This window comes from Phoxinus phoxinus (assembly GCF_949152265.1).
Source record: "Phoxinus phoxinus genome assembly, chromosome: 12".
Classification (NCBI taxonomy): domain Eukaryota; kingdom Metazoa; phylum Chordata; class Actinopteri; order Cypriniformes; family Leuciscidae; genus Phoxinus; species Phoxinus phoxinus.
The window spans coordinates 24,620,108-24,634,272 of NC_136887.1; the positions used below are offsets into that span (position 1 = coordinate 24,620,108).

Here is a 14,165-nt window from a genome sequence, read left to right on the forward strand (position 1 = left end):
TCAATGGTAAAATGCATAGAGGTTTTATTCTCAGCATCTGCATGCACAAACATTTTCCCTCACTGTCAAGTGTGTAACATGACCCATTCTGTTTAAACTAAGAATGCACAATTAATTTCTTGGATTTTCTAGGCATTCTGGAAAAGGTTTAGACAGCTCAAATCCGTGTTCTCAGCTATAGGTATGTTTACTCAGTACAAACAGCATATTAGCAGTATACATACAAACATATAAGACCATTTTCTCAATTCTACTCCTTCCAGCACTGTACATTTTAAATGTATATTTTTTTTAACACAGAATTCAACTCATCATTTTCTTAGTAGTGATGCATAACATGAATATTATGTAAAATTAGAAAGACACCTCAAATGTGCAGTGCTGTGCAGAACAGTATAGAGGAACACATTGATCGACAGAAAAATATGCAAGACACAAAAACAATTTTATCCATTTTAGTACTGAAAATGAGAAAAAATTAAAAAAGAAAGAAAATGTTGTAGTCCTGTCCTAAAAGAAGGCAAAAAAACATAAGATTCCAAGGATAAGATTTTTATTGGACTGTGTATTTTAAGAGTCTTAAAACTAAATCAAAACTATATCAAAATATCCATCAAAACAAAATCAAAATTGATAACAGTAACAAACCTTTTGAAAATCCTTACAGGTAAAAATACAAAAAATAACAGCTACAGTAATATAAATAATATGCATAACTTCCTTGTCTCTAAACAAACTGGTTTTATATTTTACTTTTTGATACAGAAAGGAAAAGGCTACAGAAAAGGTCTACCATCTAAATTATTGGGCAAAGTTGAACCTTTTAACAAATGATGTACAGCATTTCTTAATGAAAAAAAATCTTAATGTAAACAACTGTTTTGTGTACTCATCTACATTAATTCAAAAAGTAAATAAAACATTTAAAAAAATGGCTGACATTTGAAGTTAATGTACAGTCTACGTGGCATTTGGAATATTGTTCAATGCAGGGCAAAAAACATGATATTAATAAATACAGTCAGCTGGGAATAACAGTAGTTTAATCTTTTGCTGCAAAACCAAAACAGTTGCCACAATGGTGGTTGTGGTGAGGATTTAGGTAAGATTCAAATACGTTTTTCAGGTGAGACACGAGGTAAAGGTGACATAAGAACTGATTTTCGGGGCTGCTGGGACATAAATCACCTTTTGGGACTACTGTCTTTTTTTCCAAGCACCTTCTCTACTATCAGAGAAACACAGATCTGCTGCCCGGCGCTCTTTGGTGAAATTGCGGAGCTAAGAAACTTTGACTTTGTTCTTTTCCTGGGCATTGATCTGCTCTTCTCGTCTCTCCTCCCTCTCTGGACGATCCTCACCCTGACGAGCAATGAGCAGCCGGCACGTCAGCAAAATACCAAATACCAGGGCATGGGCATAGCGTTTTAGAGGATCTCCAACCAGCTGGTGGAAGAAGAGCACCGCTAGCATGACCAGTAGCAGAATAAAGTTGGCCACGTCTTTTGGTCTCCCAGGCACAAGCGTCAGAACAATTCCACATCCCACCTCAAGAGTACCAATAGTCTTGCGTAGAAGTACAGAAGAAATGCCCATTTTTTTCAACATTGGAAGGGCCTTGGCATAACTCTTGTATGCTCTTTTCTGGAAAAGGAACATCATTATGGAATTTAGAAGCAGTTAAAATACAATATTATCAAGAATATGTAACAATATATAAGATAAATAAATATTCATTGAAAAATATATCATATTTTGATTTTAAATCAGCCAAAACATGTTTTTATTAAAATGCAGTGTTTTGCACGCTTCAGTGATGATGGTTTGGGGGAGGGGTGTGTTGGATGCAAACGTTTGCTATGTTTTTTTTATGCTCATATTGACCCAACTGTACTGCACTGAATTGTAATGATAAACTTTTTATTAAAAAAAAAAAAAAATGGAATGTGTCTATGACATCACAGCAGTTGCTGCACCTGCAGATGGAAGATAGCCTAGAATTTGCTGGAAAGCGCCGCCATTGCTTTATCATGATCCGCTTCAACAGAATTGTTTTAGAACGATATCACAAAACAATCACACATATTTGAGAGCGTTTGTTCCATTTATCATACAGATGATGCGCATTGTGATGTCATAATTGACCTATTTATGCGGTAATAAAACAATGTTGCGGCTGTGTGCACATAATTCGCTGTTCAACTGTTCCAATGATGTTCCGTTGTTTTACACAGTCCGACTCATTATTAAGAATCTATTTATGTCTGCAATATATTTTAGATTATAGATAGAACTATTTGCAGTTGTATTTCTATTCAACTCGATAGCCAATACGAAAAATATCTATATATATATATATTTGTTTAAATACAGAAGCAGGCACCAACAGCACTAGTGGACATAGAACATGCAAAAACAGACAATTACATTCGCACCCCCTCCTAAAACAAAGCCGTTTGCGTCCAACTAAAGCTTAATTTGATAATTATTACGGGCGCTGCTAAATGACGATCACTTACCATTTCACTATATGCATCTTTGCTTAATCTTGGTGTGAGTTTAATTGTACCCATGAACACGAAAAAGAGGCCCAGTGCAAAGGAAAGGGCGACAATGGTTATTGTTCTTGGCGAGGCCATCTTCTGTAAAGTCTCCCTTCGATTGGCATCCGTTGTCCCGCTCCAGCTTTCTTCACTGTCCTGCTGAAGATGCTGAAGGGGGGAAGGGCTTGAATACTGTCAAATATGGCGGCATGTCATTCCGATACACTATTAAGAAGCACCGTTAGAAGGCGCTGTTGTCAATGATATCCAACTGCAGTGCAAGCAGTGGTTCTCAACACCAGCAAATGTCCAAAGGAAAAACAAGTTCTGATCGTTTTGTAGTTCCAAAATTCCTCAAAAAACATTCAGTTAGTTTAAACAACTTTTTTATGAATGTTACCTGATTAGAAATAATAGAAAATCACTTTAGACTTAGATTTAGACTTCACATAAAATAAAAAATATTTAATTAGCCTTCAGATAACAAGCGAACAGCTAACCTACTGGTTTAAAGGTTAGTTCACCCTAAAATGAAAATTCTGTCATTAATTAGCCTACTCGTCCTCATGTCGTTCCAAACCCGCAAGACCTCTGATATCGGCCCACCAATGGCGAGCCGGGGTTCTGACGTAGAACTCGGAAGCACTGCACTGTGTTTACGTCAGCAGCGTGCGAGTCGGGCACTGTTCCAAGGCCCTGGCCCAAATGGCACACTCCGGACTTGTGGATTCCTCAGAGTCCACAGTTTGGTGACGTCATGTAGGGCCCTTGGCGCGAGTCCATGAGCGCAGTGAGAGGTATTTCTGGGACAGACTCGATCGTCACGCCGGAAATAACGGTATGGTTGTTGTTGGACAGGAGCTGCAGGTTCGGGAAATATGATGCCTATTGTTGTTGTTGTTTTTACCATTGTGCTACATCTTGCCATGCAGATAAATCACATTTTTGCACTCCGACGCGACGTCTTATCTCCATGTCAACTACACAGCCTGCATTAGACAATAGATACATCATGCTTATTTAAATGATGTAGTTGTTCCAAACCTGTATGAATATCTTTCTTTAGCTGAACACAAAATATATTTTGAAGAATATGGGTAAACAAACAAACAAACAACGTAGGGGGATCCTATGGAAGTCAATGGGGTCCATCAACTGTTTGGTTACAGACATTCTTCAAAATATATTTTGTGTTCAGCAGAACAAAGAAATTCATATTTGGAACAACTTGAGGTTGAGTAGGCCGATATGATGACAGAATTTTCACTTTTGGGTGAACTATCCTATCCTTTAAGTTTTAGAGTCAAAAAAGTTTTACTCGAGCTAATTCATCTCCAAAAAACACACAACAAAAACAGGTGTATAAGCTTAGATCAATACAAAAAGATAACACAATGTTTTGATCTGGATTTATTTGTTCATTTATCTGGTGAAAAAACTTCAGGGACGATTATTCTGAGAAATAAGAATCCCATCATGCATTTTTTTTCTCCTTATAAAACCATGACACTTCTATAAGAAGTACAAAATGGCTAAAATGAAATGGATTCATATTTTTAAAAAGGTACATGTACATATAAATACAATTTCACAAAAAAAGGGTAGGCAACTTCTTATTCAAACCTGTAAAGAACATCTCAGGTTCAAAGATAAATAAGTCATAAGTCATTGCAATGTACACCATGGTAAACCATCAGATTGATTCATTGTATACTGTCTTAGGTTTACTTTGATAAACATATGAGTATGTTAATAATAGATAAGTCTTCACTAACAATACACAGTCATCTTCATAGTCTCTCTTCAAGACAGAACTTCCTGAATGTTTAATTCTTTCAGTCATTACTCAACAATCTCTTAATACAATTACAATACAAATTATATACATATTATTTTTTAAAGTTGCCTCAAAAAGTTTTTACAAAAGTATTGATGATGGCTTTCTAGCCAATACAAAACCGTAACTATTGTGCAGATGGGCTCAGCTCATCATCCATGGGTAAAAGACATCAATACGGGGTTCAGCAAGCCATCCATTTCTTCATTCTTTGTGATAACCTTCATGATACCTTTTCTTCACTATCCAGAAACAATGTCCTGTTCCTGTCGGGCTTTGAGAGCCAAAATTGCTTTTCGGTAAAGGTCTATTTTGGAAACAGGCAAATTAAATGCTTTAAATGTGTAGAGCAATTATTGCCAATAAGTATAAAATTTATATGCATGTGTTTTAAAATTCCTCCCACAAAGCCAAAATTCATCTCAAGAACAGCCCTGATCAAAATGAATAGTGGTTTAGAGGACACTGATGCTCACCGAAAGTAGTTGAAAGATCAACAGGCTGTGCATAAGCAGTGGGAACTTCCTCTGTGTTTATCTTGTTCTTTCGTTTTACTTTAACAGTCTTCTTTTTTCTCTTTCTTTCCTCTTTTCCTGTGAATAAGTAGGTCAAAAACATGAGAGGGAAATATGATGCTTTCACAGTTTTAAGGACATACATTCCTAAAAATTAAGGTTCCAAGACGTTATTTTTTGTTGCAGCAATGCCATAGAAGAACAGTATTGTAAGACCAGTTTCTTCTTAGTGTTGAGAACATTTTTAATAATCTAAAGAAACGGCTTCCACTATGAAGAAACTTTTGTCAAATGGAAAGGTTTCATGGGTGTTACAGTTTTTTACAGTTACACATTTCTCAATACTTAGGTCAATTTTTCAAAACTCTTCACACAGTTTTCCTAACCAACTTTCAGCTCAGCACAGCAGTTCATTTCACATTCAAAATGCACCAAAACTACCAAATCACTTCATACATGTCTCAAATCAACACAGTCTTCCATAACACTAGCAAAGGTTGACAGCCAACAAACACACTTTATCACCCACAAAACAATGACCTAAAAAACACTAACAACAGGTAACTTTATACAATGTTTTCATCTGTAAATGCTTTCTTTCTTCTACCTCTCTGTTTACAATTCACTGCAATATGTTACTAGAATGAATCAGACATGATGCCGTATTTATTTTATGTCTTTTTTTTTTTTTGCACTGAGTTATTCCAAAGTACAAACATTTGTCTACACACCATCCACCGATACAGATACAATAGGAATCCGCTGTGGTTGGTTCAAAATATATTTCATTACAATATTACTGTAGCAAAATGCTGTCGTATACAGTTTTGTATGTTATTGTTTTGAACTTAAGTTGAACAGTTTTGAAAACAATATGTAAGCATGTACAAATTGGCCGGTACACTGAGTTTTGGCGGTTGTTGTGTCAAAGTGATAAAGGAATTAATGTAATTTGAAAGATGTAGTCATTGAATGCATTTTGTGCCAAAGCAATGATAAATGATTTAGCCCACATATACTTCTGTTGTGCTCACTGTGTGAAGAGTTTTGAAAAAGTGACCTAAGTAATGAGAAATGTGTCCTAGCGACTGTAAAAAAACTGTAAAGGTTCTTTGTGAAACATCAATGCCAATAAAGAACCTCTATTTTTAAAGGAATATAGTTCACCCAAATTCTGTCATTAATTACTCGCCCTCATGTCTTTCCAGACTTTCGTCATCATGATGAACAGATTTAATTTAGAACAGACTTTTATTCATATTTAAAGATTGATCAGCGAACATAAACAGAAGCTAAACCAAACATGCTTGATGCGCGAGAACAAACCTGATTGGTTCTTGTTGAAGCTCAAACGTGCTGCGTAACGCATGAGAATGAACCTCATTGGTTCTCGCACGCCAAGCGAACATGCTTGAGCTTCCGTTTACCACAACTGATGTGTGAGTTGATGAATATTTACATGTGAATATAAAAGTAGCTACCTAAATTAAGTTCATTTCAATCTGTAAATCATAAAGCGATCATGTCTCGATGGATTAATGGATTAGTTTTATGATCTCTTTATGAACTTTTTGAAGCATAAAAATAGTTGCGTATATAGCTGTCTATGGAGGGACAGAACGCTCTCAGTTTTCATCAGAAAGATCTTCATTTGTATTCCAAAGATGAACGAAAGTCTTAAGGGTTTTTTGAACGGCATGAGGGTGAGTAATTAATGACAGAATTTTAATTATTGGGTGAACAAACCCTTTAAGAGTGTATAAGCTTCCGTATTCAGTTACTGACACCAAGTACCTCTAGAGGGTTTGGAGACCTCACTGTTGGGGGATTCAGGAATACCCGAGTTCTCTTCTTTTACTTTAGCTTTGCGCTTCAGCTTCCCACGTTTCGGTGGCAGCAATGCACTGCTGGCTTTCTCTTTCTGGCCGCTGTGTTCCTGTTCTGCTTCATTTCCTTCTGTCTCCTCCACCTCTTTTTCATTTACTCCTCTGCTTGGACTCCCCTTCTTAATTTTAACCTTCACTTTCTTCTTTTTGCTTAATTTCTTTTTTAAAGAGTTCTCCTAAAATGTCAAGGGGTAAATCAATAAGTGAAGTGAGTTATATACAGTATATTATAGATTTGTTAAAATGCCCATGATAAAGATTTTTAACCTTATTTAGAATATTTCTGATTGGTTGCAGAGTCCCATTTTCCCTCTCAGTTTCACTGTGATGTTCTTGACGGATATCTGTTTTGCTTGTCCGTGTTCTGCAAGACAAGAACATCTTATCGAATTATTATATGTACACAAATTAGCATATATACTCTGCGGTTAAAAAGTTTTGGGTCCTTACGACTTAAAATGTAATTTCTTAAATTGATCAGTTCAAAAGTGACTGTTAAACATTTATATTGTAGCAAAGGTTTTCTATTTCAAATAAATGCCGTTTCTATTCATCAAAATATAGGCTTTCGCAAAAATATTAAGCAGCACAAGTGTTTTCAACATTGATAATAATAATAAATGTTTGATATAATAAATGAGCAGCAAACCAGAATGTTAAGATTTCTGAAGAATTATGTAACTTTGAAGACTGGAGTAATGATGCTGAAAATTCAGCTTTGCCATAACAGGAATAAATTACATTTGAAAATGTATTAAAATAGAATACAGTTCTTTTAATCTGTACTAATATTTCACAATATTACTAGTTTTACTGTGTTTTTGATCAAATAAATGCAGCTTTGGTGAGTATAAAACCTTTTTCAAAAATATTAAAAAATCGTATTGACCCCAAACTTTTGAAAGGTGGTGAGCGTGCGTGTGTGTGTGTGCGTGTGCGTGTGTGTGTGTGTGTGTGTGTGTGTGTGTGTGTGTGTGTGTAAAGCAGCACTCACCTCTCCTCTTTAGATTTGTTTCGGCTCTTCTCTATTTTTCCTCTCTTTTCCTTTTCTTCTGGCCCTAATGGCCGCCTCCCGTCTCTCATCACGCGGGCACAGAGGTCTGGGTAGTCCAGGCACACAGCTCGCAGAAGCCATCTGAGGCCTCGCAGGGTCTTTCTGTCTGACCAGCGACGCAGGTCCGTTGAGGCAGAACATGGCTCCTGTAGATTAAGATCAACCGCTCAAAGTATATGGCAGGGGTCGGCAACTGGCGGCCCGCGGGCCAAAACTGGCCCGCCAGCAATATTTTCTGGCCCGCCGGATTATTTTGGAAGTCCTTTTTTTTTTTTTTTTTTTTTTTACAATAACGGTTTACAAATAGGCCCGTGAATCAGTGATGCGCGGGATGATCCAAAATGAGCGACGAGTGCCTGCGGTCACCCGCGGTTACGAGTCATCCAAAAATATTTTTAATGATATTCGGGTCGCGGTCGGTCGGGTTGTTTGAAATAAAGATGCCAATTAAACCATTGTAATTTATATAGTACTAGACATAATGTTCTGTGAAATACATAGGTCTACACTTTATTGGCTGAATAACTGCGCGAGGATGACGCACGAGCTCAGTCTGCAGAGATGACAGTGGGAAATCCTTATTTACCTGAATGTTGAGCGCGTTATTAACTTTTGAATAAGAGCTGAAGCGGGACAAAATGCCCGATTTCCCAAAACGTTGAACTGAGCAATACCATTGTGCCATTTTAATAGGCTACTTTTAAACGCATATAGCTCAGTAATGCGAGTTTTATGTATTTTCTACATACATATGGGGGGCGGGGTTTTTGTTGGGAAATTCGGAGGAGAGACGCTCACTTCGATTAGACTGGATAAACACATGCAGCATCTTAATTGTTAAGAAAATGAAACAAAATAAATGAATAAATCAAGCCTTTATTACAAAACACAGCATTCAGAAAAAATGCGCACCCCTAGTTCCTACGTCTATGGCCCAATATGCGGGCCAGGAAGCGGGTCGGGTACAATATTTTCTTTCTTTTGTTTGCGGTCCGAGTTGCGGGCGGGTTGAAAACGTCGGTCGGGTGCGGGTTGTTTATACATTGACCCGCGATACACAACCCATGGGCTGTGTATCATTCGTTGAATCGTTTTTTTCCCCCAAATTAAAACCAAAAATTAAAAAATTAAAAACGACTTGTTTTTGAGATTTGAGATTCTGAAAACGAGATCTAAATTTTTAAAGCTGGTGAACACTTTTAAGCTTTTACTTTTAAGTATTTTAAGCGGTTGCTGAATTGAACCTTGTGGGAGCGGGACGGAAAAAAACAGTCCCGCGCAGACCTCTTGTGTACCGAATAAATAATAATTTTAAAAAAGGAATAAAGTTCAAAAGTTGTACAGTCCATTGGTAATACAATGCTAAATCAGATATATGTACAATAACATGTCCAACAATCGATTTAAATAGTACATGGGGTTTAATTTATCGTTAATAAGATGTATCCGCGGCATTTCCTCATGTGCTTAAATGGTCCAGTGGTAGAACTTTCGTCAAGTGTGTAAAAGGTTCTGGGTTATAATCTGCATTTGTATAGTTTTTTTTTTTTTTTTCGTTTTTTCTTCTTCATCAAAACCGATTATGCTCATCAGTGGTTGTATATAAGTAGTAGGGACACGTTTGTGTGCATTATATTTTGTGATTTCACCGTAACGAATAGGCCTATTCCATGTAGCTGGCCCGCCATCTACTGGATAAAAAAAATATTGGCCCGCGGCCAAAGTTACTTGCCGACCCCTGGTATATGGTAATAAAAAACTACTGATAACCAGTCAAGGTGTTCCCATAAACTTTAACATTTACAAGTTGACAATACTGCCATATTATCAGTTCCTCTACTCCTTAATCACTTTCTAAAGGTTTATCATATGTTTTGCATATGTCAGATTTGTATTTTTATTGGTCCACAGTCCACACAGTACTCACAATATGGCAAAGGGACCGGCTCTGGTTGACCAGCCTCTCAAGGGAGAGAATTTCAATGAGTTCATTTCCCAGCAGAGCATTCATTTTGTCCTGTTTATTGGCCAGCCTGTTAGGAAATATAGAAATATAGAGATGGCCAAAATAAACTGGCCTGCAGGCAAATTCCAATAGTCACAGATTAGACACTGAATATGGTTTAGGGCAGCAATTTGTACCTTGTTAAAATTGAATACTCATCATATTCAAAAGCTTAAACACTCAAAATTCATCCATTGTGGAACTGGAAATTGTGTTACCATGGAAACAGCACCTTTTGACATAAGATTTTAAAGTTGACATGTACTTCCAAAGTTACTTATAGCCAATAGAATGTCTTTTGGGGACCATCAAAATAAATAGTTTTAAGAAGTATTAAGCAGACAGTCTAATAATACTGTAATGACTGCTAGTTGACATGTAGTTGCAAAGTTACTTAAAGTTAGCAGAATGTCTAAAGTGGATTATCTGCAATAAGTATCTTCTTTAAAAAGAGACCAACCTTTTCTTCCCTTGGTCTTTTATTCCAAAGCATTCATGAATTACAGAAATTTAAGTTAGATCAATGCTCAAAAAGGGGGTGACAGTGAACAGGTTAATCAGAAGCAGTTGTAGACAAGGGGTATCTTACACAAGAAGAGGCTTTCCTGCTACTCTTGGATGCTTCAGCAAGTCCACTAGAGCTTCTTTGACCTCTTTCATTCGTTGTCTGTCACTGGAATCCACCACAAAGATGATGCCATGAGCTTCACCGTAATGCTCTCTCCAGGACCCCCGAACCTCTTGAGTCCCACCCATATCCAGTAAGTTAACCAAGTAGTTCTCCAGCTTTAATTCGGTGCGGACACATCCATGAGTGGGGCCTACTTCTCCAGGGGGCACTGAACAAAGTTACATAACATTTAAAATGCAACACATTGCAGACAATTTAGTATCTACAAATCTCTCTCTAATATACATTTTCGTTAAAGTTACCTCTCAACATCCCTCTGACACATGATGTTTTTCCAACCTTGTCCAAACCAACCACTAGCACTGTGATCTTCCTGTGAACATTTTTAAACAAAGTTAATTCTTGAGTTTTAAAGAACCCTTTATGCTAAAAAGTTTCTATATACGGGGAATTCCCTCAAGACCCCCTGTGGTGAAAAGTTTTTAATGTTGTTTATATGTCTATGTGGTGTTTTTAATGTGCTTTAAGACAAACCATGAGCAAATTCATCAACACCATTGTTCTCTACATCACAAACATGTAACCAATCACGTCAACGTGCAGGCGGGTTTAGCATATCATTAACTATGACCGCTCTGAAGCAGGGGAGTCTAGAGTAGGTATATTTTTCTGTTGAAATGAAAAACCGAGTACATTTATCAATATAGCGGATTAATTATGTATACAATGTCTATTACGATGTTATGATGAACTATATGCCTTTCTCCACTGACGTAAGTTGTTCAAAGCTTTTCTAAGGATACTGATTTTTTTGAAGGCAGCTGTGTGATTCTGAGATGGCGAACGTGAACATGGTTTGTGTAACATTAGCAACACATTATTAGCTGTTTGATAACATTGTCAAGCCAAAGGCTAATATCAGTTACCGCTTTGTGTCTGACTTATGGCGCTTTTCCACTGCATGGTACGGTACGGTTCGGTACGGCACGCTTTGGCGCTTTTCCACTGCATGGTACGGTACGGTTCGGTACGGCACGGCACGCTTTGGCGCTTTTCCACTGCATGGTACGGTACGGCTCGGTTCGGTACGGCTCACTTATGGCGCATTTCCACTGTACGGTACGGTACGGCTCGCTTCGGCTCGCTTTAAATGGTACCACCTCTGTTGAGGTTCCAAGCGTACCGTACCGATACTAAACGTGACGTGATAAACACTGCAGATCACTGATTGGTCAGACAGAATCGTCACTTCAGCGTCATTGTATTTGCAACACGAGACATTAAACCAGCTAGATTTAAATAGCCAGACAACAGCCAACGCAGTAGCAACTGTTTTTAGAGTATTTACTTGACAAAATAAGTTAAAAAAAAATCAAAAAATAAATGGCTGAATCGTGGTCAGTGGACGAGGTGCAGACGTTCCTCTCGTTGATTGCCGCCGGACCTACAAACAGTGTAGGGACAAAGAGGCGACAACTATTAACGATCAGTCCCACCCACTTTGAAACGGTACTAACTGCAGTGGAAAAGCAACCGAGCTAAAGCGAACCGAACCGTGCCGTACCGAGTTGAGTCGTACCACGCAGTGGAAAAGCGAAGCGAGCCGAACCGTTCCGTGCCGAGACGAACCGCACCGAGCCGAACCGAGCCGTACCATGCAGTGGAAAAGCGCCAATAGAGAGCGATACATGCAACACATTCTAATAGGCTTGTAGACGGGTCTTAAATTCCCTCTTCCTCTTCTGAATTAGTTTCTGGTTCAAACGTTAAGGCTGAATTCAACTAGTATTTCCACTGCCATAGTATAGCATTTACTACAGTAAAGTTGATTGAGTGGATCAGGTAGTCCGGGGTGGTGTGATTGAGTGGAGGCGGGGACTAATTTGCATATTCCTTGATCCACATTAACTGTATGAAGCAGGGGTGTAGAGTGATTCAAGCTATTTTAAGGTGTGAAGAAACAAAATTCACAGGAAAAAAACTTTACATATGTCATTTTGGTGACCAAAGATGAGTTTTAAGGGATAAAATTATAGACTACAGGGGGACTTTCAATTATTGCATAGTACTTGTTTAAAGGGTTATTTCAACTTTTTCTAGTGTTTACAAGCGGTTTAGTTAATAAAAGTGATTAAAATGAATGAATAAAATAATTATTAATAAAGCAAAATTCATAAAATGATCCCATGATGGGAACCCCTAAAAGGTTCTATGAAGCACCTGCAGAACACTTTAAGGTTCTATAGAACCTTTTCTGATCAACAACAACAAACATATACTGTATAGGATATGCTTGGTCGACTGGTACCTCAGGGGTTGCTGGAGTTTGGAGACCCAGCTGCAGCAATTGCTCATGAGGTTGAACATGTTGACCTGAGGAGGAGAGAACCAGGGAGTGCACCATCGTCTCCTTAACTCGTACCTGAAAGCAGATAATGGGACACTCAATCCCTGTACACAACGCCTTATTATGCATGTAAACCTCGCACAAGCATTAACCTCAAGAATTAAGGATTCATTAGTAACTTTGAATTTCTGTCACCCAGGCTGTAATAGCTGTAATATTTAAAGTGGCCGAAAAATAAGATACCAAGCAGTATGATGAAAGATATAGGATCCGTTATGAGAAAGAGCTGTTTTCACTTTGGTTTATATTTTTTATAAAAATTGCATTTTATAATTTTTAATATTGCTTTTGCTTTTTTATGTAAATATTTTATTCAACACTTTTAATTAAAAAATACTTCTATAAAATTAAACACTTCAATTTACAGCCAAAAAACAAAGAAAGCAAATACATATTTCTTGCCATCTTTTCATATTTCAGCATTTTAGCATTTATTCTTTACTTTCATGGCTTTGCGAGATCACAACACAAGCAAAATAGCTGATTAGGCATTGTTTTTTAGCCAACTAGCAGAATGAGCTCTTGAATGCAAAGACAACCAGGTTATATTCACATACAGCAACTGCATGTATAAACACACAGTAGTCTAATTACATTTACAGGTGTCTGAGATGTAGGGAGGTTTGTTATCTTAGTGCTTGGTCCATCACTGGACATCTGTTCAGCCCTGTAAGCCTTTAAAGAATAGTCTGAGTCAATTACGCTGTTCTCATTCTGAACACATGACCCCTTTTATCCAAGCAGCATGTACTGCAACAGCCCACCTTTCAGTTACAGTCTGGAACCGAAAAATAAATGTAAACAAATTTTCTACATAAACATTTGACTGACACCTATAACTGGATGCTACAACTGTCAGTTCTAAAAGGCACATTTGACCACAGAGACAGGGCATCAACATATTAGTGTGGATTAATTTATAAATACAGTGTAAACTTATTCTTGAACCAAAAATGTTTAATTTCAGAGTGTTTTAAAATGTGTAAACAAAAAAACCCTATTATATTCAGTCTACCTTCTCTGCACGATCACATGTGATCATTAACAGCATTGATGAGTATAGGAACATATCAGACACAAAATGAAGAACATCATATCATAGTTATTAAAAAATATAAATACACATCACATTACTCACAGTAGTATGTCAGAATCCATGCGTTTTTGTTTGTCTGTCCAGAGACATTTTGCACAAGGCTGCTGAAAACTAATCAGGCTCTACTTATTCTTCTAATCCTGTCACCTCATGCGGGAGGAGCTTGGAAGGAACACCATCACATCCTTACA

At 37.5% G+C, this 14,165-nt stretch overlaps 2 protein-coding genes across 2 annotated transcripts; both read right to left on the minus strand.

Moving 5' to 3' along the window:
* Positions 1 to 536: 536 nt before the first annotated feature.
* tmem35 (transmembrane protein 35) lies at positions 537 to 3,161 on the minus strand. Its single transcript, XM_079630284.1, has 2 exons — positions 2,520 to 3,161; positions 537 to 1,644 (listed from the first exon to the last, which is right to left on the minus strand). Exons 1-2 carry the CDS (start codon positions 2,637 to 2,639, stop codon positions 1,282 to 1,284), a joined length of 483 nt encoding a protein of 160 aa, XP_079486410.1. The 5' UTR covers positions 2,640 to 3,161; the 3' UTR covers positions 537 to 1,281.
* A 744-nt stretch (positions 3,162 to 3,905) lies between these two features.
* arl13a (ADP-ribosylation factor-like 13A) lies at positions 3,906 to 14,116 on the minus strand. Its single transcript, XM_079630283.1, has 10 exons — positions 14,017 to 14,116; positions 12,780 to 12,893; positions 10,774 to 10,844; positions 10,430 to 10,679; positions 9,763 to 9,868; positions 7,776 to 7,981; positions 7,049 to 7,145; positions 6,690 to 6,957; positions 4,857 to 4,973; positions 3,906 to 4,687 (listed from the first exon to the last, which is right to left on the minus strand). The coding sequence occupies exons 1-10, from the start codon at positions 14,034 to 14,036 to the stop codon at positions 4,623 to 4,625; spliced, it is 1,314 nt and encodes a 437-aa protein (XP_079486409.1). The 5' UTR covers positions 14,037 to 14,116; the 3' UTR covers positions 3,906 to 4,622.
* Positions 14,117 to 14,165: the final 49 nt, after the last annotated feature.